Below are 24,301 nucleotides of genomic sequence, written 5' to 3' on the forward strand. Positions count from 1 at the left end.
TTAGTGAACTTTGTACTTGTTTAGTGAAACTGCATTATACTGTTTTATAACAGAAAGTTTTATAATAAAACTGGTTGTGCGAGAAAATCGATTCCTGTGTGTAATTGCTCCACTTTCTACCTGCTCTAACAGAATTTTACATTATTCAAGGCAGTATTGTTTCTTGCCTGCAAGCATGGATTAAGGAAAGAAAAGGTATATAACTTTCAGAGACTTTGGCTAAACAACCAAAACGCAATCGTAAGTTGGTTTTCATAACCTAACCTTGCAGGCTAACAACGCAATGCTAACTTGAAACAGAATCTTGACAGACACTCCCGGATCGATCCTAACACTCACAAGTGCTGTTCTATGTTGTAAAGATTTTTCTTAATTCCAGAAAGTAGTACGGGAAAGCAAAAGGTGTAGCGGAATAAAAAAAAATCATGAAAATCCTAAAAGCAGTAACTCCAAAAGCCGTCTTTTTACGGGAAAACATCTAGCTCCAAAAAAGTCGTCGTTTTTGCATTACTATTCCTCCTTAACATAAAATGCACAAATCCATGCCTTTCGCAAACAGTAAGAAAAAAGAATTAGTAAGAAGCAAAAGATAACTCTTTACTAGTAAGTCAATGTCTATGAAAGAACATACTAACCTATATTGATGCTTTCTGTCATCTGTTCCTGACGACGAATAAGCTGCGCTGCTTGCTTCGACAGTTATCATCGTAAACATTTTCATTATTTCTTCATAGACTTGAGGCTGAAACGGTACAGAAGCATAATTTGAATTATACCCTAATTAGTCTACAATGGAATCACATTAACTAAATGAGCTATAAAGGTCAGTCAAATGAAACTGGTGAAAGAAAAGATACATACTCACTTCTTAATATCCACCATCGTTGACACGCCTGGCGAGAAATAATGCCTTGTTACTAATGCTGCACCCTCCCCAGCACTTCTTGGTCCGACCGAAAGTAAATTTTCAGTAAATCTTTTCTTCACCCACCGAAACATATGCACATCGCATAGCACAAAGGAGAATCAAGTCTATAGACTGAATGGGTCAGGATACTCTTTAACGGTTTAATCCTGAGGCTGTAGGTCTACCGTTACTGTGATGGAAGAAAAAGCCTTCATTAGTAGACCTCATCGTTTGATATTATCCTGATGCCGCAATTATGCATAGTATAATGTACCACGTGCTTCTGTGTACAAACAATGTCATACGCTCCTGTTTGTAAACATCACCACATGTATTTATGTCGGAGTACTACACACTACGTGGGATTACTACAAGAAGAATACGACGGGCCACCAGCACCTTCTACAAATCATATGACGACATGGCAGCAGCAGCAGCAGAAGCACCTATATATAAGACAGGAACCACTCTTTTGGTCTCACTCCTCTTGCTTGCCTCGAGCACTAGGAGAATCCTACCTCAAAGCCTCTAGTCTGCGGCGGGACTCTTGGCTATTCCTATCTTCCTGGTTTAGCCTACTTCGGGGCTCTGTCAAGATCCCAACCTCAGTTGCTTAGCCTGCTTCGAGGCTCTGTAGAGATCCAGTCCACGACTGCACAGTCTTGGGCTACCTAAAGTTTACCTCACAAGTAGAGAAAAGTGTACCATAGTATTTCTATAAATACTTTTGTTTCTGGAAGATTTCATGCATAAACTGGTAGTGGAAGTCGATTCCGGACTCTCGCTTTCATTTACCTAGCTCTACCCACCAGATATTTTACAATATGTATTAATATATCAAGCGGTATTAATAGTTACATTTTCTTCAAGAAACCGGTAAGCATATGTCCACAATAATCGAATAATGTGGACTAGAATTTATTTTCTATTAATTTCATTATTTTCTATGAATTTCATTTTATTGCTCCTTATATTACCTCTCTAATGAAGAGTCTTTTACGTAACAACCCCTCTAATTTCGCAACATTGCGTCCAAAATTTTAGAAGTTCCGGTTCAAATAACGATCTCAATTGGACAAAGAAGATTACTATTTTGTTGAAGATAATAGCAAACATTTTATCAATTGAAGGGCAATTGTGTGTTATATGGGATTTATGATTATGGTTTGGGAGCGTACACCATACATTACAGGACGTTGATACTATATATTCAGGGTGTCTACTAAAATTTTTAAATGAAATTTTGTGACTTTTTCTTTCCCAAACCATACAATTTAGTAACATTCTCAAGAGTGAATTTCGGAGGGAATTGGACTGAATTTTCATGCATGCGATAGAAGCGCGCTTTGCTTGCGATTTCGTAGTGTCTAAAACCTACCATAGACATTTTTAGTGGTGAATTTTGACAATTTATAGAACAAAATTTTCCAGTCTGTACTTATATTTGTACAGATTTTAAAAAAATCGTGACACAAAAGCTAAATTTCGTGACTTTTTCTTGACTTTCATGACCGTTTTCTGATTTCGTGACTTTTTCATGACTTTCGTGACCGATAGACACTCTGATATTACACAATATAACAGAACCCATATTAGATTGTACTCCTACATGCAACGCACACTACACTTTATTTGATGCAACTTGTCCCTTCTGACAGTTGCTTTCCTCTGTTTTCCCTTCCTACACGTGGTCATAACAATCAGGCAAGAAGAACTGTTTCTATGGCAACAGCACGTTCAGCCAATTAGAGTGGCTCATTTCTCTAGCTTAAGAATGATAAACATTCCACCCTTTCCGCACGTTGCCAATTTGAAAATGAAATGAAATGAAATCTTTAGTTTTACGTCCCACGGTTATGCCGGTTAGGCTAAAGGAGACGGTGATTATGAGAAATGAATGAAACGGTGGAATGAGGCGCGAGCCGCGATCGAACCAGGGACCCCAAGCACCGGAGGTGAACGCTCTACCACTGAGCCACCGCGCCCCCTCGTTGCCAATTTGAATATGAATAAATGCACATTGTTTTAGTCGAATGTCAGCTTGAATAGTGGACCTGCTGGTTATTGAAAGCATTCTTTTTAGTTGTCTTTATAAAACTGCGGTGCCATTTAAGTTTATAAAACTGCAGTGAATAATTTCGTCTTTCAGTACCCGTCGCAAAAGCTGGCAACACAGCATTGAGCACCACGTGCACGTAGCGAGATGTCAGAAAGTACAAGTACTATCAACTGCAGTGTAGGCATGGTAAGCCAATGCACCATAAACAGGGTTTCTACTACAGATATCTTAATTTTGGTTTCCCTAACTTTTCCTGATCTCAATATAAATTTCCGCTTTTTTTTCGGCCTCCTCCCCCTTACATTCGTCTTTACGTTTTGCCTTTATGGATTATTTTTAATAATACAATTTAATGTTTAGTTACAAAGTTAAGAGCATAAACCTTCCTACAAACGTAATCGAACACGTATCTTAAAACTCACCTAGCTATTTACATTCATTAGCATGGATAAAACATAAAAATTTAATCTTGAATCCACGACGCTTGCAAATGTGTTATCTTACAACATTAATACGACTACGGCCCATTTAAGAACTAATCTTTTAACATACAATTCACAATGAACGGCGTTGAGTACTTGAGAGCAAAGTCAGCAAAAAAAGAAATGTATTTACCTCACATTTGGAAATGATCATACAGCCCAGTTGATCAACAATAAGTGTGTCCAGATTGGAGGGTACGCGACAAAATCTCTGCTGGAAGAACTGAAGAATGGTCTCCGTAGTTCGGGGAGTTCCTTTCAACGCCACCGCCACATGACCAAGCATTATTACAATATTAGTGGAGATCAACGAAGACTCGCTGAAAAAACATATTTCCTACATTAATTAAATATGGTGTCATTAATTTACCATAAATAAAGTTAAACGTTAAGCTTAATGAAAAGCTCACATTTACTGAGCACATCAACGACTCAGAAGCTATATGAATTGCTTTAGACGTTTACTGATATTCAGTCTTCCTGCTCGTTATAATTTAAAGTCAGTCCTTATGATGGCTAACTTTAGTATTGCTCGGTAATTTTTTTTTTTTTTTTTTTTTTTTTTTTTTTTATTTTTACGCTACGATCTCCAGAAATTGACCATATTAAAATTAATACCATACCAAAAATATGAATAAATTGGCTCACAAAAAATTATACTGACCACGTAATAATTTTTATGAATCACAAGAAGGGAGAACACATGATAAAAGGAACGTGTATGCAGGGCAGCAGTGAATAACTACAGGAAGCGCAATGGACAAACAAAAGGAACGCAATTATGTTGTAAAATTTTCCCTAAAAAATAAATAAATATACCTTATTTTTAGTTATTTTATAGCCGGTGTTTTATTTTAGGGTTTTCTGTTTTTTTCAGAAATCGGAAGTGACGCCATCGTACACTATTTGACGTCATCATGCATCCAGTTGTCCATTTTTAACTTTATTTAAACGTTTGTAGCGCTAGCCAACACGTTCACTTATGTTTCCTTATTCAAATATATAGAAATTTTACGGATGCTTAATTTGAAAAGAAGTTTCAATGAAAGCTGTGTTGTTTATTAAAGTTTTTTGGGATGTTTTTTATAGGTAGATTAGGTCCTGAGACCGGACGACACCCGTTTGATTTTAAGAGAAATAAAAGCGAGAATTTTTAGACGTGTTTGAAGAGAGAGAGAGTAGGTGAGGGGTGAGGGAAAGGAGGGATAAAATTTGATGTTACAGTATTTGCCGTTTTATTTTATTTTATTTATTTATTTTTTTATTTTATTTTATTTTATTTTATTATTTTTTTTCTTTTTGCTGGGTTTTCTATTTTTTTGATGATTGTTTGATGTTTTGCCTGTCGTTGACTGAATTACTGGTTGTTTGGCTCGTTTACTAAATTACTTTTTCTGATGTTTTTTAGCCGATTTTAAAGGTTGTTTCCGACTGACTCCCGTGCTCTCCCCGGACTTGACTCCGTTGACTGTGTTTTGACAACTCTATGACTGGCTCCAAAGACAACTCTGATGTCCGCTTTCAACAGATTTTGGAGACTTACTCCGAGGTTTAACTCTGAAAACTAACTCTCCGTTAGTTTGAAGAGAGAGAGTTGCCAAATTTACTGGTATTTTTACTGATTTTAGATACGTGTAGATGTGATGATTTTGTCTCAACAGGTACTTTTGACGTCAGAGATGGTTAGATAATTGGGAAAGGAGCTCTCTTAGATTTAGTATACAAAATACACATTGACATAATACATTACTTTACATAAACAAACACTTTTACGATTTCGCAACGAAAACACAAAACTACGGAAAAAACATTAACTAAATTTTTAGACGTAAATGAATTTTACTTAAGTTTTTCGAATGACTAGTGTTTTTGACATACACAAAACAATTTTATGTAATTGGGGGAAAAAAAAAGAAATAGCCTTACAACACTGATGATAACTTTTGATGAAAATTATATTTTTTAGGCAGTTAATAAATGAATATGTGGGAGATCAACGTAAATCAATAAATAATAAATACTGGTTTCTTCACAGAAATAAAATAGGGTCAGTAACTGACCCCCCGCCATTGGTATATACTAACGCAAAAATAGCATTGAGAAGCAAGTGTTAACGATTACATAAAAAAACTCACACAGTTTACATAAAGTTTTAAAGAATTTTGTGCAACTGAGGGATCTGATTGCAATTTTACTTTCATAGCGTCTACGAAGAAAACGAGGGGAGATATCAGTGGAAATATAAGATAAGGGAATAATATAGGCTTTCTCCTTTTGTAGCAGTGAAATTCAGATTTTTGGAAAAGAAACTTTCACCTCCGAAGGCTTAAATTTATTAAACTAAATCTGATAATAATAAAGTATGGACAGAACTCCCTGGTAGTGAGATAATCATACTTTCTTAATAATAGATAATTAGTCAATTATTAGGATCGATTTGATGGATCTTTTAATAATTCTAATACCAGGGTGAGTCATATGTTCGTAGTATTGGGTGGCAGCGCCCAATCGATGCCGGAAAGCCATGTGCAACGTGCAGAACAGTTGAAGATGGTGGTGGAAGAACGCGTGTCACGTGTCTGTCTTATCACAGCTCTAATGGTGTGTGGGAGCAACTACTCGTTGAATATATAGTTGGTAGGACAATGGCTGAGGAGAAACTTGTGTGTCGTGTGCTTCTGCGCCATTACTGGAAAAACGGGTTGAACGCAGCAGCAGCAGCCAAGGAAATTTGTGCCGTAGAAGGTGAAGGTATTGGCCACCCGTTCACAGCTAGAAAGTGGTTTCAACGTCTTCGGACTGTTGACACCAGTCTCGGTGACAAGTCCAAGTATGAACGCCCTATGAGGACGGATATCGATACCCTCCTGAACGCTGTGCAAAGAAACCCAGGAGCCAGTACCCGTCAGCTGGCAAATGAGGTTCAGTCATTACAAACCAAAGTCGTTACGCAACCGAGAATGGTTTCCCATGAGCTGACTCCTACTCAAGCTCAACAACGTGTGAGCTTGTGAAGAACTGCTTCGAAACTCAAATGACGACAGGTTTTGGCGGAGAATCACCAAGTAATGAAAAGTGGGTCTTTCTTTGTTATTCTGACACCGGAAAACAATGGTTTCCACCAGGTACCGAGGCGCAGCTTGTGATTCAAAGAGGACGTTTTGAAGAGAAGATAATGCTGTGGAATTTGAAAGGTCCTGTGAACTGGGAGCTCGTTTCAAATGGCAGTGCCGTAGATGGGACATTGTACGCTGAACACCTGCAACAGGTATACGACTTTGTTCGCCGTCATTATCCAGCACTGGTGCACAGAAAGCGACTTATCCTCCAATTTGACAACGCTCCATGCCACAGATCAAGAAGAGTCCGCCAGATGATTGCAGACATGGATGGTGTGTAAATGTTACCCCAACCCCTTACAGTCCCGATCTTGCGCTTTCTTTTCTTTCTTTTTTTTTTTTTTTTTTTTTTTTAATCTGTTTTGTTCCATGTCACACTTCCTGCAAGGTAGACAATTTCATTCCGTGGATAATGTGAAAACCGGCATTACTGAGTTCTTTGCTTCAAAGTCTGTAGTTTGGTATTTTCAGGGGCTTGTGTCATTGGCGGAACGTTGGAGAAGGACCATACAGTGTGATGGGATGTACTTCGCCGAATAGGCTTCTGTGGTACAGGGAGAGTGGGGTGCTGAACATTACTCATGAACACGCTACGAAAATATGATTCACCTTGGTAGTGATACGGAGCCAAACTCTCCTCAGCTTAGAGGTAAAGTAAACAACACATCACAAAAAGTGACAAAAGTACACTCTTTCAGTTTCAGTTTTGATATCACTTTTAGAAAAAGATCATTCCAAATCTGATAATCATGAAGGAATTGCAATTACATGCAATATGACGCGTAATTTGTAAAGCACACTGACACAGAATATTTTAATCAGCAAAAGATTGGCAACAAACTTACCTGTCTGACTTCTCAGCAGTGAACAACCGATTTGAAACAGATGCCACCAACGCAGGTACACAGTAGGGGTCAACGGTGTGTGCAGCTTTAAGGGCAATGCACAAATTCTCAATAGCGGCATCTCGCAACTTCTCAAACGCTGCTTGGCTGGCACTCATTGTGCGGATGTCGTCCGTGCGCTCGTTACCTTCAACTAACAATAACATACTGGTTAGCACTGTAATCTTATGCAAAAGTTTAAACTGACAAAATGAAAAAAAAAAAAAAAATATTATTATTGTAGAATATACAGGGTGTTATAAAAATGTGTCACAATATTTTGGAAACAGATTTCTCACATCAAAATAAGAAAAAAGTTTATATGGACCTGTGCTCCAAAGTGGATAGTTTCGGAGTTATAGGCTGCCGAAAATGTGAAACAAGTGAACTTTAAAAGTTTATATATCCACTACAATGGGATCTATCGTAGTCATGTCAAGACATCTTTGAGGAACTGGCATATGTGAACTATCCATATTTAAGAATGCTCCAGTACTTACACACCAATTTTTAGAGGGGTAGGTGGAGTGTGCTCAAGTACTCCCAAACAGCCTCTCTTAAAATGATTGTGCAAGTACAGGAGGCTCCGAAATATGGATATTTGGATAGTTCACAACTAGTTCCTCAGTGATATCTTTACCTTACTACAATCGGTCCTATAATAGTGGAACTAAGGACCACTAAAGTTCATTTTTTCATGTTTCCGACACCCTATAATTAGGAAACTATGCACTTCCGACCACAGATTTATATTAACTTTTTTCTTATTTTGATGTAAGAAATCTGTTTCCAAAATATTGTGACCCATTTTTATAACACCCTGTATACTAGTAAATATTTACTTGAATAAATACTTACTTGTTACTCTAAACTGTCCATCTTTCAGGGTCACTTCACTGTGTTGTCTATGTAGTTTGAACAGAATAGGCGACGGGGTCACCAGAAAGTCTCTCAAACAGTAAATGCTCGTACTTGCAATGTTCGGAAATTTCTCGGCAAGCTTTCCCAGGCCCTGAAGGAAATGAAAGGAAGATATGACAAATAATCGGGCAGTAGATTCTTCTACGTTCAGTCTGCCTACAAAATATTTTATTTCCGTTCCCTCTTCGCAATTAGGGAATCCCGGGTCATCCATACTAATTCAAATGCCCCATCAAACGATCCTTCTCATGTTTCAGTGTATCCTGTATTTGTAACTATTTTAATAAATAAGTACGGTAAATATTTTAAGCCTGATACACTGTGATGAAGTTGGGATACTTAATAGGTACTTTGTAATTTACTTATTCAAAATAATGCACAAAGAGTACTAGATAAACACATTTAAAATATTCGAGAACTTAGTATCAAAAATCATTTTTTTCACTTATATTTCTACATACGAGGAACCAAAACATATTTGTATAAGCAAACAGATTATACCCGAATCAAGGTCAGAAATGAATTGACAGTATAAAACCATTGACAGTATAAAACCACGTGAAAATTTGCGTCGAGAAGGAAATCTACGTCACAGAGTTATTAAGGTCAACGAGAGAGAGGCAATCATAAAATTGTGGTGGTAGTTACAAAAGGAGGGCTTTTTGTAGACGGGGACAACAATAACATCATAATGTTGCAACCTTATAACACATGTTCAGAAGTACTTGTCAACCGAAGTAGCGAGAATATAACGAACGCTTCAGCGAAATACTCACGGCGTAGCAACACGTACTCTCTCAAATGTCAATTTGTTATTACACATTATTAATTAAATTTAAAATAGTTTCAGTGTACCAGTGAAAACGAAATATATAAATACTGCTAAATAGGGAATTTTTACGTAAGCGATTAGCAACTGTTTAGGGCATATATATATATATATATATATATATATATATATAAGTGTAACCAATCTCTGGAGCAAAAGATCAGAAAAAAAAAAACATATCAAGTTTTGTCATTCTCGTATGGATTTAATTTATAAGGTTGTTATTTGCTTGCCTGTTCAAATGTACATATATGTTATGTTTTGGAATCCTCATATAGATTTAACAGATTTCCTGTCGTGAGAAATTGGTCCTAAATACCCCTTTCCACTAACTCATGTTACCCAACTTTAGCTTTGACTTTTATCTATATTTATCTATAATACCTACGCACCTAGGTACATGCCTCGTACCTTCGAGTTGTACGAGCCACTCCACTGGACAAGATACTGAAAAATGGGTCACAAATTTAAATTCAACCACTTATTGTTGCTACACAAAATTTAAGAATTTGCTTTATTTAGGAAACTTAATAACAATGAATTCATAAGAGAGAGAGAGAGAGAGAGAGAGAGAGAGAGAAAGAAAAAAGAAAGAAAGAAAGAAAAGTAAAGGAAGGAAGGAAGGAAGGAAGGAAAGAAAGCAAGCAAGCAAAAAAGCAAGCAAGCAAGAAAGAAAGAAAGAAAGAAAGAAAGAAAGAAAGAAAGAAAGAAAGAAAGAAAGAAAGAAAGAAAGCGAGAGAAAGAAAGAAAGAGAGAAAGAAAGAAAGCAAGCAAGAAAGCAAGCAAGAAAGAAAACAAGCAAGAAAGAAAGAAAGCAAGCAAGCAAGAAAGAAAGCAAGAAAGCACGCAAGGAAGCAAGCAAGAAAGAAAGAAAGAAAGACAGAAAGAAAAAGAAAGAAAGAAAACAAGCAAGAAAGAAAGCAAGAAAGAAAGCAAGAAAGCACACAAGCAAGCAAGCAAGAAAGCACGCAAGCAAGCAAGCAAGCAAGAAAGCACGCAAGCAAGCAAGCAAGAAAGAAAGCAAGAAAGAAAGAAAGCAAGCAAGAAAGAAAGAAAGCAAGAAAGAAAGAAAGCAAGCAAGCAAGAAAGAAAGAAAGAAAGAAAGCAAGAAAGAAAGAAAGAAAGAAAGAAAGAAAGAAAGAAAGAAAGAAAGAAAGAAAGAAAGAATAAATGAATTAAAGCAATAAAGAAAGAGTGGGTTAATGAGAAGTGAAAAACCTCATGAAATGTAAAAATAGAACAGCATTGAAAGCAATACCGATTGACATTCAGCACTACAAAACCAGAGATGGTCGTTTTGCTATCAGGGCTCAAGCTTACTATCAACAATGAGATTTGTTTTCAATAATTTCAATCAGACACACGCTATCTCAGGCTCCCACTCGATACAGATCAGACTCCTTAATCTCACTGAGGCCCGTATTTTCTTGATCTGACGCTTACTAACCTCAATGAGGTTCGCTATCCACATATAGGGCTCACACTCAAACATTGAGCAAGAGTCTGAGGACATCTCTGCTATGAAGATAAGTTTCATGGGATCCCAATTACTCGTTCTGTATGAATAGCCTGTGAAATGGAATGAAATACGCCTCCTACGTCAACGAGGGTAAAATTGATTGAATTTTCAACAGCAGAAAAAGTGGGCTGGGGTACCGCAGACAAGTGCACGGAAATTAAGGTAATATACGAGGAGCAGTCAAAAACTTCAGGCATTTGTGATGCAATACAGTTCCTAGGTTGCCTAATTCTAAATTTAACAAGTGTGAATACGTCTTAACTGGCAGTGTACGAATAGTGTAGCTAAACAGAGGAGTATATAGTAATCAGTTGGTGTAATATCACAGATCTGAGAGACTTTGAGAGCCTAAACAAAAACAGTTTAGCACCATCGGATGTTTGGCTCTTCCGAAGCTAAAAATGAGTCTTTTTCGTTTCGCCAACGTGGAAGGGATCAAAACCAATGTGACAGCTGAACTTGGAAAGATACCAAAAAAGGCCTTTGGTCGGTGTTTTTACCAATCACAGGAGTTGTGAAACAAGTGTGTGTGTGTGTTCCGAAGGTGTCAACTTTGAAGATGATTACTTATATTGTGCTAATAAAGAGCTACAACAGAATTCCCGGAACTTTCTGATTGTTCCTCGTATATATACACACACCTGAACTCTGTTTCACGTGCTGACTACGTTTCGCTACATGACATGGTGTTCATGCACATGAGCAGTTCCCTTGTCATTGGAAAGGTTACAGAGTAGGGTCGATTACGTTAAGTTAGGTAAGTAAAGTAAAGTGGAATACAAGAGGTTAGGTTCGTAAAGGAGAGTACGTTAAATTCGGTTAGCAGAGCAGGGTAGAAGTTAGTAGAAAGTGTGAAGTATGCACTTTATTTCAGTCAACCCACGAACTAGCACGTGCCCTCACAATATCACACACAACGACTTATTTTACATACTACCTACATATAGCGAAATCTAGATGGTTTGAACGAAAGAATTTGTCTTCCACTTGACTTGATTTGTAATTCAGAAGGTAAAGTATATAAAATTTGACAAGTAACTTTATTTCAATTTGTATCCACCTGAAACGTCTCTCTTCTTACCTCTAAACAAACCATAAGTAAAGGCATATGTGCCAGAACCAATTTATGTCCATGATTAGAGTTTATCTTCTCCGTTAAACGTCCACACAAACTGTCAGCTCCTGGAAATATAATACATTCATTCTTATTTCTTTTCTTTACCAAATGTATTATTTCCATCCCAGATATGCATATCTAGCATGCAGTACGAGTTAAAGTATGAAGTACATAGTTGCACTTCCGGATTAGACAGAAAACAACAAATAGAGTAAATTTTTTGGCGATTTCAGTCGTGTTTAGAAAATTAATTAATTAATGTCAGTTGTCAAGAAACTACGATGATGGATGAAAAAACAAGGCAGGCCAGATTTCAGGAACGTGACTAACTAAAATGTAGAAAACAATACCTCGGTTAGAGTGACTAACTTTCGGCCATGAATTTAAGGAAGTATTAGTTGCGGAAAATAAATGGCAACACTCCATCAAATATGTATAGAATGGATAATATTAAATAAACCCTTAATTTACAATATATACAATATACGGGCAATTCAAAATTAATATCGGGGTTTTGAGGCTTTGAAGTATTTATTACAATTAACTTACAATTATAAAAGAGCAACTCAAACAGTTTTGTACGCACGCATGTGCATGCACTGTTTCCTCTGTCTGCCGTTAGAAAGCGCTAGCAGCAAAGATGGCGACTAGTGAGCAGAAAGTTATTTTATATTTTATACTTTGCAAAGACTGAATCTATAGTTACAATGCAACCGTTTGTGTGGAGAATTATAAGGAGACGCTTACAATTACGTCTTTATCGTTTGCAGTTGCTACAAGATCTAAAGCCTAAAAACTATGGTTTACGTGCCAACTTTGCAAATTAAATGTTGCTGAATACCGCTCATTATAGCTTTGGGACTTCTGATGAAGGAAGGATCTGATAATGTGTCTGATGAAGGCAAAGATAATTTGCCGAAACTGTAACGCTATTATTTATTAGTTAATATATGTTTTGGTCAGAATTTTGTGTTTTATTGTATAAATGTTGCTGCATGACGAAGATTTTCTGGATCGTATCATCTTCATTGATGAATCGACATTTCACCTAAGAGGCGATGTGAACACTCATACTGTTTGCATTTGGAGGGTCAGCAAATCCCCACGAGATGGCTCAGTTGCAACGAGACACTCCTCAATTGAATGTGTTTTGTGCCATATCCCGGTGGAAAGTTTATGGGCCTTTCTCGCCTATCGCTTCGATATGTGCCGTGTGACCAACGGTGCTCACATTGAAAATCTGTAATAAACACTGTTTAAGTTGCTCTTTCGTTTGATGTATTGTTTATAATTGTATGTTAAATGTAACGAATACTACACAGCCTTAAAACCCAGATATTCATTTTGAAACACCCTATAGAAAAAATATTGTTAGTAATAAAAGTTTATAATTGTCGGGAATGTCATATATAGAATTTACTGCTAATAAAACTTCAAGTGACCAAAGCAGTATATATATTTTAAGATTATATATTTTTGTGTTACATAGAATAAACTGTAACACAAATATATAATCTTAACATATATATATATACTGCTTTGGCCAGTTGGAGTTTTATTAGGAATCTTGAACTTCCCAAAGCTGCAATGAATAATTTACAAATAGAATTTATGTTTCACGACCTTGGTTCTCAATGAAATACCCAGAAGAAACAGAATGTCAATGCACTAGCCAGGAGAATCCAGAAATAATAAGTTCTAATACAAGAGTTCTAGAGCCATATTGTCTAGAAGACATGCAAATTCTTCACCAGATCAGAACTCAAAGCCACCAAATGCCACTAAATAAAGTTTAAAATCTATAGAATCCCGGTAAAAACAAATAAGCTCGTTTACTTATTCGGCGTATTCATTTTATTAATTACAACTGAATATATTAGTCACATTTAGAAGTGAGTCATCCAGTTCCAAAACAGCTCTTGTCCATTTACAGAAAATGACAAAAAATTTCAAGAAAATGTAGGATGTTTTGTAAAACTGGGAACATCCTCAAATATTTCCAGTTCTACATAACGCATCGATCCTACATTTCTTTTTCTTGGATTTTTTTGTAAATGGACAAGATCCGTTTTCGAACTGGATGACTCAAATATTGTATTTATATACTAGTTATGTTAATTACTATCGTAATTAAGTTTCATTAATTGTAGTAATTTTAAGAGATGCTCAATGGCTCAATGGACAGATTGCAGAATTCTAGTCTTAGTTCGATCCCAAGACACGTGGTGGACAATATCCTGTCCGTGAGTACTTTCCTTTTCTCTTGCATTCTCGTTCCACCAAATCTTCCATAATCATTAGCTAGCATTATCTGCCCTTTCACTCTCTAGGACATGATCATAGGATGTTCAGCTAATGGTTGTATTCCATTTCAAACCAAAAATCAAAAGATTTGGTCGAGAGAGAGAAAAATTACATACGAGGGGCGTTCAGTATCCTCTAATACTGACCCCCTTCCCCATCATGTAGGATCATGATTTTTTAACATGTGTAGAAAGTAGACATCTTATGATGACTTTATGCCGCAGTGCAAGTTATTTGACCATGTACTTTCTTATTTGCAGGTGTTTGCAGTAGAGCATCTGTAAGAACTCTGTGAAAATGGAAAATAGTGAGGTTCGTGCGGTCATCAAGTACCTGCAATTGAAAAACTTACAGCCAAGGGAAATAAGGTAAGTTTTTTCCCGCATGTACCAAGTCTTGGTACAAACATTAGGACAGTCTGCTCCATCATATCCTACAGTTGCGACATGGTGTCGTGAGTTCAGATGTGGCAGACAATCATGCGAAGATGCTCATGCAGGTGGGCCACCAGTAACAGTAACCACCGAAGAAAACATTGTGAAGATCCTGGACATGGTTATGGCAGACAGACAAGTTACCATCAGGTATTTAGCAGAGAGTATAGGGTTGTCAACTGGCACAGTTCATAACATTTCGACCAATCATTTGTGTATGAAGAAGGTCTCGGTACGATGGGTCCCGCGAAACCTGAATGCTGATCAGAAGAGGAGCAGAGTGACATTTTCAAGTAACTTTTGGACAGGTATCGTGCAGATTCAGAGAACTTTTTGACACGATTTGTAACAGTGGACGAAACACGGGTCCACCACTTTGACCCCGAATCCAAACAAAGCTCAATGCAATGGAAGTACACCAGCTCCCCAACCCCGAAGAAATTTCGTGCTCAACAGTCAGCCAAAAAGGTTGTGGCAACTGTTTTCTGGGATGCCAAGGGAATACTGCTGGTAGATTACCTGGAACATGGAACTACAATGACGGGCTAGTATTATGCTGACCTTATACGAAAATTACGAGCTGCAATAAAGAGCAAGAGACGAGGAATGTTGGCGCGTGGAGTGTTGCTGCATCAGGACAATGCTTCCGTTCACAAGTCCGGTGTTGCCATAGCTGCAATTCATACAGCTGGATTTGAATTGGTGCCTCATCCCCCTTATTCAACCGACCTAGCCCCAAGTGACTTCCACTTGTTTGTTTCCACATTTGAAGCAGCATTTTCGTGGACAGGTTTTTCGGGATGACGATGCCGTCATGGATGCTGTTAATACGTGGTTGCAGTAGCAAGAGGACATCTTCCAACAGGGTATAGAAGCTTTGGAGCGGCAATGGACTAAGCGCATTGAAAGGGCAGGGGATTATTTTCATTTCTATTATATTTTGCTTTCTTGGTGAGTATTAGAGCATACTGAATGCCCCTGGTATATTAAATTGCGAGCCCTCTCCGAGAAATACACGAGAAAAAAACAAGACAGGAAATAATTTTGCCTAAAATATCAATAAGAATTTGAAGTGAAAATATACTGACTCATAGGGACACGCCCGGGTCAATATTTTTTTATAAATACAGGAAAGTTGGTTATCCTAACATACCTTTTCTTATTTTTTAAGCATTTGTTTCTTTGTTCGAGAATAATTCTCTCTGATAGCTGTACCCCTCTCAATTCCATCCCACATTGCACTCGCAATTCGTTCTCTCCAGAATCATAATCCCTTATTGGTGGTTCCTCAATAATATTTCGGATCCTTGACATCAGACATTTATTACTCATTTATTTTTCCTTATCATTCGAGGCGATTGATAGATATGTGAAAGCTCTCTCAGTCTATTCTGATTACTCTTGACGTTGGTTTAAAGGGACAAGTTTTGCCGATAGATGTCACTACAGTCTTCGTATCTATCTTATGTATTTTTTACCTTTCACGAAAATGCACGATTTCTCTTACAAATTTCAACCCACAGGCTTCAAATTTTTAGAGAAGGAACTTTATGACCTATCGAAGGCAAGAATCCGTGCCGAATTTTTATTTAGAATTCTCTTCATTACTAAAATGGCTTAATTGATGAAATCAATATCCAAACCTTTAACAATGGAACTATTTCAACAATGAAGAAAATTCTAAATAAAAAACTGGCACGGATTGTTGCCTTTGATAGGTTATGAAGTTCCTTCTCTAAAAATTTGAAGTCTCTACGTTGAAATTTGTAAGAGAAATTGTACATTTTCGTGAAAAGTAAAAAATACGGGAGAGATATACGAAGGCTGTAGTGATATCTATCGGCAAAAGTTGTCCGTTTTTACCAACCTTAATGTACTATCAAACCATGAAAGTACATCATATACTGATTTTGAAATTTTATATATCATGTTCGTTTGCTTTAATAACTACACTCCTTTGTTTTAATACTAATACAACTAACAAACTATTCACGACAAGAAAGAAACAAATAAAGGTAGACAAATAAATCAACAGTTTACGTATAGTTTAAAACATTACATTTATACTTATAGCTATAGCTTACTATAATTAAACAAAACACATTTTCTTTTTATTAGTACAATTACGTCTCAGTAGCCTAACAGTCAAGGTATTCGCATTTGATATGTGCAGTTTCGAGTTCGATTTCTGGTTGTAGTGGTGGGGCTGTCTTTACCAGTATAAAGGCATAAATCTCAGACATAAATAATAAAAAAAATCCTACAATTAGCAGAAATAACATAATTAACAGTCTGTTCAGTTAGTATTTGTTTATTGAATTATCAACCAGTACAAAGAAAGACTATAATATTATGCTCCAGATATTTAAATGTTCCTATGATTTTATACAAAAAAAAAAAAAGCCTACTCATGAAATGAAATGAAATCTTTAGTTTAACGTACCACACTTACGCCCTTTAGGCTAAGAGAGACGATGATTAAAGCAAGTGAATGATGAAGGAAGAAATAGTGAAATGAGAAAGTGGAAGGAAACGGGAGTACCCCGAGAAAATCCACGAGCACGATGTTCTAAACCACAAACTTACTTGGCCCGGGATTGAACCATGGACCCCCACGCACAAGAGGGAAGTGCTCTACAGCTGAAATTAAATGAAGTCTTTAAGTTGTATGTCCACGGTTATGCCGGATAACTAAAGGACGAACCAAGAACCCCATGCATCAGAGGTGAAAGCTCTACCACTGAGCCACCGTGTCCCCTAGAGCTACTCATGTATCTTCTAAAAGTCAAGTACAGTCACTCTAGAGTGGAATTCATTAGATTTCCTTTCCTTTCCTAATGACTTGCGGATGGGTAATTCAACTGCACATCTAGCACTCCCCTCTAGTCTAGTGGCTATCGCGTATGCCTTTGATTCACGTGGTCCCGGGCTCGTTTCCCGATGGGAAAGCACAAAAGAAAAATAACTTCATAATCATTCACTTTCATTAATCATACGTTTCCTTTAGCATAAAGGACATAACAGTAGGACGTTAAAATTTTCTATAAATTAAAATTACCATGAAATTACATTAAATTTAATTAAATATTTAGTTTAACGTCCCATGATTATGCTCTTAAGGCTAAGGGACATGAATGATTAAAGGAAGCGAACGATAATGGAAGAATTAGTGGAATAAAAATCGGGTAGGAAACGAGATTACCGCGTTAAAACCCGCGGACACCATGTTGTCCATCACAAACTTATTTGGACGGAGATCGAACCAGGGACCCCACGCACCTCAGGTAAGCGCTCTACCACTGAGCTCCTTTGCCTTTTTTTTTGGGGGGGGGGGATATGAGCTTATTTAGAAATTACTAACTAAACAAACATTATGAAAGTGAATCCACTTTGACGTCACTGTATCTTCATTCATGCGTACGATCAACACACAAATACTTATTAGTATGAAATATTCAAAAACAAAAATATCAGATATAAGTAATATGTTAGTGTTTTATATGAAAAATTCAACTTTTAACTGAGATGGAAAGTGCCTAAGGACAATTTTCACATTCCTAATGATTTAATTTTATACGGTACGATTTCAGAATTTTCTAGTATATACAGTCCAGTTCACAGAGTTTTGGGGTTAAACAACTAAAAATATTTTTTTAATACACTCAAAGCAAATAATTAGATGATATACGCTGCTTGACACTTTTTTTTTTTTTTTAAACACTTGGATAAGTCTTCAAACTGAAGCTTACAGCTTTTCGTTTCTTATTAATGGTGTCACGTCTTGTCTTCCGGGAAGCAAAACCGGTGAACATGAAAATCATGCAATATTGAAATCTTTTCATCTTTTTGCCAAAGACTTACGAATTACTTCTAATAAGTGAGCTAGAACATTATTCTGCAGAGGAAGAGTCATGTGTCGCAGAGATAGACGAAACGGTCGAGTGCGCGCAATTAGACAAATTTTCCGAGGTCGATAACTAGCTCTGAAAAGAAATTTTATTGCGAAATGAAATGAAAATGAAATTTTGTAAGTTTTACGTCTCGCGTTTATGTCGGCTATGCTAAAGGAAACGGTGATAATGAAATAATGGAATGAAGGAAGTGGGAGGAAACGGGAGAACCCCGAGGAAACTCACGAGCACGGTGTTTGTCCACCACAAAATCACTTTGCGCGAGCTGGGATCGAACCAAGGACTCCAGGCACCAGAGCGGAACACTCTACCACTAAGCTATATGCACAAATTTTATTGCGACATCTAATTGTTTGACAACAATATGAAATATTTAAGTTCTGATGAGGGATAAGAAACAGAGGTGATGTGAAACGTCCTTGCTTCAAACAACTGAACTAACACTAACGCCATTGAACACATTTGTTAGTGTGAGTTTCTATGTAATGCACTGTCAAGAGTAAATGCAATATAAAACTTCTCCTGCCCAATGTTTAACACTCTGGCACTGTATGTATGGAAACAATTTTGTAATCAACAGTAAAGAATAAACAAATTAGAAGACAAGAGACTCCCTCAAGCTGAAGCTTAATATGAATTACATTGAATATTTTTACACGTATTTTAGAGTATTAAAATGCTTTTGTGTGTGTCCGTATGTCTGTATGGTATATCAACATAATGTATTGTGCAGAAACCTCATTACAGTTTCCGTGCGTGAAAACGGATCTGCTTAATGTAGGGCCAATATAATATATGATGTATGATTATGATGGCGGACAAAACTGAAAATGCTCAGACTGAAACAAGAGAAACAGATTTAAGGTTGGTTTAAAGAGACAAGTTTTGCTGATAGATGGCACTACAGTCTGTATCTCTTCCATGTATTTTTTACCTTTCAGGAAAATTCACTATTTCTCTTACAAATTTCAACCTACAGACTTCAAATTTTTAGAAAAGGAACTTCATAATCTATCGAAGGCAATAATCCGTGCCGATATTTTATTTAGAATTTTCTTAATTGTTGAAATGGCTTGATTATTGAAATGGATATCCAAACCTTTAACAATCGAACTGTTTCAGCAATGAAGAAAATTCTAAATAAAAAATCAGCAGGGATTGTTCCCTTTAATAGGTTATGAAGTTCCTTCTCTAAAAAATTGAAATTTCTAGGTTGAAATTTATAAAAAAAAATGTAAATTTTCGTGAAGGGTAAAAAATACATGGGAGAGATACGAAGACTGCAGTGACATCTATCGGCAAAACTTGTCCCTTATATTAAAAATACAAATCCTTATATTTTTTATTTACTAAGGTTTGAGTCAAATTTTAGAATCCTGCCTGATACCACTCAAAGGGTTAGAGGCACAGAATTCCCGGACCTAGTTTCCAGCTCGTTCAGGTTCCTGATTATTTTGTTGTGCAAAAAGTATGCCATAGATCGGAGTAAATGGTAGTCGCTACGTGTAAGGTCGGATGAACAATTTTGATTCTTTATAGTTCACGATTTTTTTGGAGAATCAAAGTGGCAGTACCAGACGAAGCGTTGTCCTATTGGAGGATGGTCCGTCCCGGCTGACTACAGCCGGGTATTTTCAAGCCAGACAATGACATATTTATACGGGTTGTGACTAGAAGTCGGGATTAATGGCCCGACAACCTGCAACTAATTCGAAGCCGATCACACCTTGTAAGTTCTACTACCATTCGCACATCATCACCTTGTGCTTGAATCATCCTCTTTGGCCAATGGTTTCTGAAAATTGTCGGGTTTCAACCACTGGCCTCTGTAGTTTGAATTGCAGAAGAGGATCCGTTTTTCATCGCAAATAACAGTAAGTTTGATGAATCGGTAACAAAACCTATGGTTGAGCAGCTGACGATAGACGTCGATCCGCCTTTGAGTTTGTGCTCCACTCAGCTCATGAGATATTAGTCGACAGCACCTGTCGACCTCCTCAATCTTCCGATGCACGATGACAATAGAAGTACCCAACTTGGCTATACACACTACTATATTGTAAGTATATTTGCTCACTGTTACATGATCAGTAGGAACAGCAAAATTATTGACGCCAAAGACGTTAAGAAGAGATTGCGAAAACTCTTAAACAGAATTTTTATAGGAGTAATTACAAACTGCAAATTATTTCTTAATTTTCAATATCCTGTATGCTAGGGAAGAGATGGTCCCCAACAAGAGTAACCCTCTGTCTTTCTTTCATTGCATGAAAGTGGGCGAAAGGCAATAACACATATATGCGGGGTGAGTGATGTTATGAGTCGTCTGCTTTGATTTGATTTGATTTTGAGTTTAGCGTCCCTTTAGCAGCGAGGCTATATGAGACGTAAACTTACAGCTTGACGTGGATCTGAACCACGTAAGCTCCCGCCGGGGATCGAATTCGGGTCTCCCACGTCAAAGATGCGTACGTTAACCACTCACCCACCCTATAGTACTTGAAATACAAATCGAATGCGTATTTCAAAATCTCTAAAAATAAAATTACTAAAAAAAGGATAATAAAAAAGAGAAAAATAAATATTTAATACACGGTTATGCTCTTTAAGCTAAAGGAGACGGATGACAAATTAAAGCGAATGACTATGAAAGAAATTATTAAATGGAAATGTGGGAGGAAACTCACGAACACGAATTAACATGGCTGTAGATCGAACCGGGAGTTCCTCGCGCCAGATGTAAACGTTCTATCACTGAGCCACAAGCAGAGAACAAGAAGGTTCCACAAAGCGAGGAATGTGAAATACTAGAAAAAGGAGTAGATAAAACTGACGTAGATATACTAGCAATTCAAAACGTTAAGTATACCACAATTGATAGCATCTGAACAGGGCTATTCACGTTTTTGAAATGAAATGAAATAAAATCTTTAAGTTTTACGCCCTACGGTTATGCTTCTAGGCTAAAGGGGACAGTGATGATGAAATAATGAATGAAATGGTGGAATGAAGAAAGTGGGAGGAAACGGGATAACCCAGAGAAAACCCACGAATACGGTGTTTGTCCACCACAAAGCTCACTAGGTGCGAGCTGGGATCGAACCAAGAACCCCACGTACCAGAGGTGAACGCTCTACCACTGAGTCACCGCGGCCCCTGTTCACGTTTTTGAACAGGGACACCGACTAACATTATCTTACGAACGAGATTCTTACCACCCAGGTCGAGCTGAGTTTGAGTTTAACGTCCCTTTCAGCACCGAGGCTATATGAGACGGGACCTACTGATTAACTTGGAATCCGAACCACATGAGCTCCCGCCGGGAATCGAACCCGGGCTTTCTACGTCAAGGCCCGTACGCTAACCCCTTAGCCACGAAGGTGCTCACCAGCCAGGGCAAATTTATTAATTAAAGCAAAAAGTGTTTCCCATCAAATTGTGAAAGGAAACACAACAGATTGCATTCCTGTATACAAGCACAATACTTTTTGTTTGTTAGTACCGAAAATCACACAAGAATTAATTGGAATGAGTAGGAAAGTTTATTTTTTGAGGTTAATAATGTGAAAAAGAAGATCATGCAGGTTATTGAAACGAGATGAAGAGTCACCCTGGTCGTTATCCCCATTTTTCAATTGCACAATGAGAATAGAAGAGATAGCGGATATCAGAGAGATCACGTCGCAGTCTTCCACGATTTCTGCAAGAGAGCCAACGACAAAGACTAATTTACCTCAGCCAAAACAAGCAATTCACAAACAACATACACTCATACAAAAGAAAAGACATGCATTTGCAAATTTTCATGATACCTTCAAGTTTAATTATCACTAGAACCTAAGAATTCTTTAGTGACATTATTATGTTCATAATTTGGATTTATACATGTTAATATAAGATGAATTCTTTTATGATATTACATTATTGGTTAGATTTGTAATAAATGATCACAGTAGATTTTACTCAATTCTTTGTTCTAATCAGTTTGTATAAAACCCTTTCTTATATCTGCTGTAGCGCGTGAGTGCCCTCAGCAACTGTTTTAGTGATACTTTTTACCTGCTTACCTTCTCAATGGGAGTGGAAGTAAATACCGTATTTACGCGATTCTAAGACGCACTTTTTTGTTGATTTTTTGCTTGAAAAATCAAGGTGCACCTTAGATTTGAATTATGCAAATTCAGGCCAGACTAGATGGAGTTTTGCCAAAAATTGCTAATCCCGTTAGAAGGAAGATAGTGCTGCCGATGAGGAAACAGATTATGAGCAGTAACGTGTCAGTGTTGTTTCTGCGAATGTGAGCGCAAAACAGAAGAAAAGAAACGAGTTTAAATAATTGCTGAGTAATTACTTGTTTTTCTAGTGAAATAATTACTGAATAATTATTTATTTGTTTGTGTGTGTGTGTACATACTGGTATAACAGTATAATATACATACTGGTATAATATGATAATATGATACCGGTAATGGATTGCTATAAAACTGACGCAAGGAAGTATTGTACCGTAATTACGTTAGGAAAAAAAAGTACCAGCAGATGCGCATGAATATACCGTAAATTCCAGCAGTATTCAATGTTTCTTTATTTTCCCATAACATTATTTGTTTTCCCATGTTTATTAATCTTTTTTTTTTTTTTCCATTCTTTAAAATCAATGCAGTGTAGTTTTTTTCACTTACGCGAAGGGTGTGTCTTACATTCAAGGGCTTTTTTTTAAATTTTTCCTTCGAAAATTGGGGGTGCGATTACATTTGAGGGCGTCTTAGATTTGCGTAAACACGGTATTCAATTGCTAAACTAAAGTGTACGTTTTCTGAGCTTCAACAGAACAAAAAGAAACAAAAAGAAACAAAAAAATCATGTGAATATGTTACGATGACTTACCTTCAGCCATACACATGAAGAAACAAGTGAGTAATGATAACTAAACCATATTCTTTGAAGCATCGTTATCAATATAACAATTTTGTTCCCATTGGCCTACGAGGTATGGTTCAAAATATGAACTTCCATATCTTGCTTCTTATTACCTAGAACTGACATTTGTAGGTTCCCTTATTGAGTATTTATTTATTATTGTAATCAATCACAGAGACCAAATCAACATGTGTCTCACCTGTTTCATCGCCGATAGCCCACACAAGCAGGTCCACACACGCAGAATTGGCCATCACATTCACCTTAAACTTATTGACTGTGGCGAAGTTTGACTCCCGATCTTCCCTTTCGCTAGCGTCATGGTGTCTGCTCTGAAGCTCTGTCTGTCCTGATAAAAACAGGCCTTTCACGAATTCTTGAACATCACGGGTGAACGGGCCAGGAAGATCTGTAAGACGAAGACACAAATATCCTTCATGAACATCTAATTAAAAATAATAATAATAAGCCAGCTTTTCAACATGGATTCTGAGAATATCACAACACATTATACTTACAATTTGAAATAAGATAAGATAAGATTCGAGGATTTCCCTTAAGAGTTTATTGTTTTTCAACTATTCTTGCTGTCTTTTTCAGCACAATTAAATCATTTGCATTAAAATCGAATCATGTTTTATGAAAGCTTCTGACACTTTCGTGGTGCAAGGGCTATAAAGTTGAAAGACCGAACTTTGGTAAAACTGGTTCTTTTTTGATACTGAATTCCTGCAATGGGATTTCCTGATGAAGTACTGGAAACTAATACATCCTGTGTTAATAGACTATGAATATACCTCAGTTTCTTTCGGCTGCTTTTAATTTCACGCTTAAAGTTGAACATACACGAACTAAGAATATTAAGAATATATATTACCCTAAAAATGTAATGTAT

General features: G+C 36.9%; 1 protein-coding gene across 1 annotated transcript in view; it reads right to left on the reverse strand.

The window, feature by feature from the left end:
* The window catches only part of Pi4KIIIalpha (phosphatidylinositol 4-kinase III alpha), a 140,500-nt gene that overhangs the window by 92,153 nt on the left and 24,046 nt on the right, over positions 1-24,301 (reverse strand). The window contains exons 8-13 of the mRNA XM_081767994.1: positions 23,606-23,815; positions 11,802-11,902; positions 8,310-8,463; positions 7,413-7,605; positions 3,582-3,768; positions 636-742 (exon numbers count right to left, since the gene is read on the reverse strand). Coding sequence (XP_081624120.1) covers positions 636-742; positions 3,582-3,768; positions 7,413-7,605; positions 8,310-8,463; positions 11,802-11,902; positions 23,606-23,815 — 952 coding nt within the window. The remainder of the gene's footprint in view (positions 1-635; positions 743-3,581; positions 3,769-7,412; positions 7,606-8,309; positions 8,464-11,801; positions 11,903-23,605; positions 23,816-24,301) is intronic.

The sequence above is a fragment of the Thermobia domestica genome, chromosome 8, assembly GCF_964235325.1.
Source record: "Thermobia domestica chromosome 8, izTheDome1.hap1.1, whole genome shotgun sequence".
NCBI lineage: Eukaryota > Metazoa > Arthropoda > Insecta > Zygentoma > Lepismatidae > Thermobia > Thermobia domestica.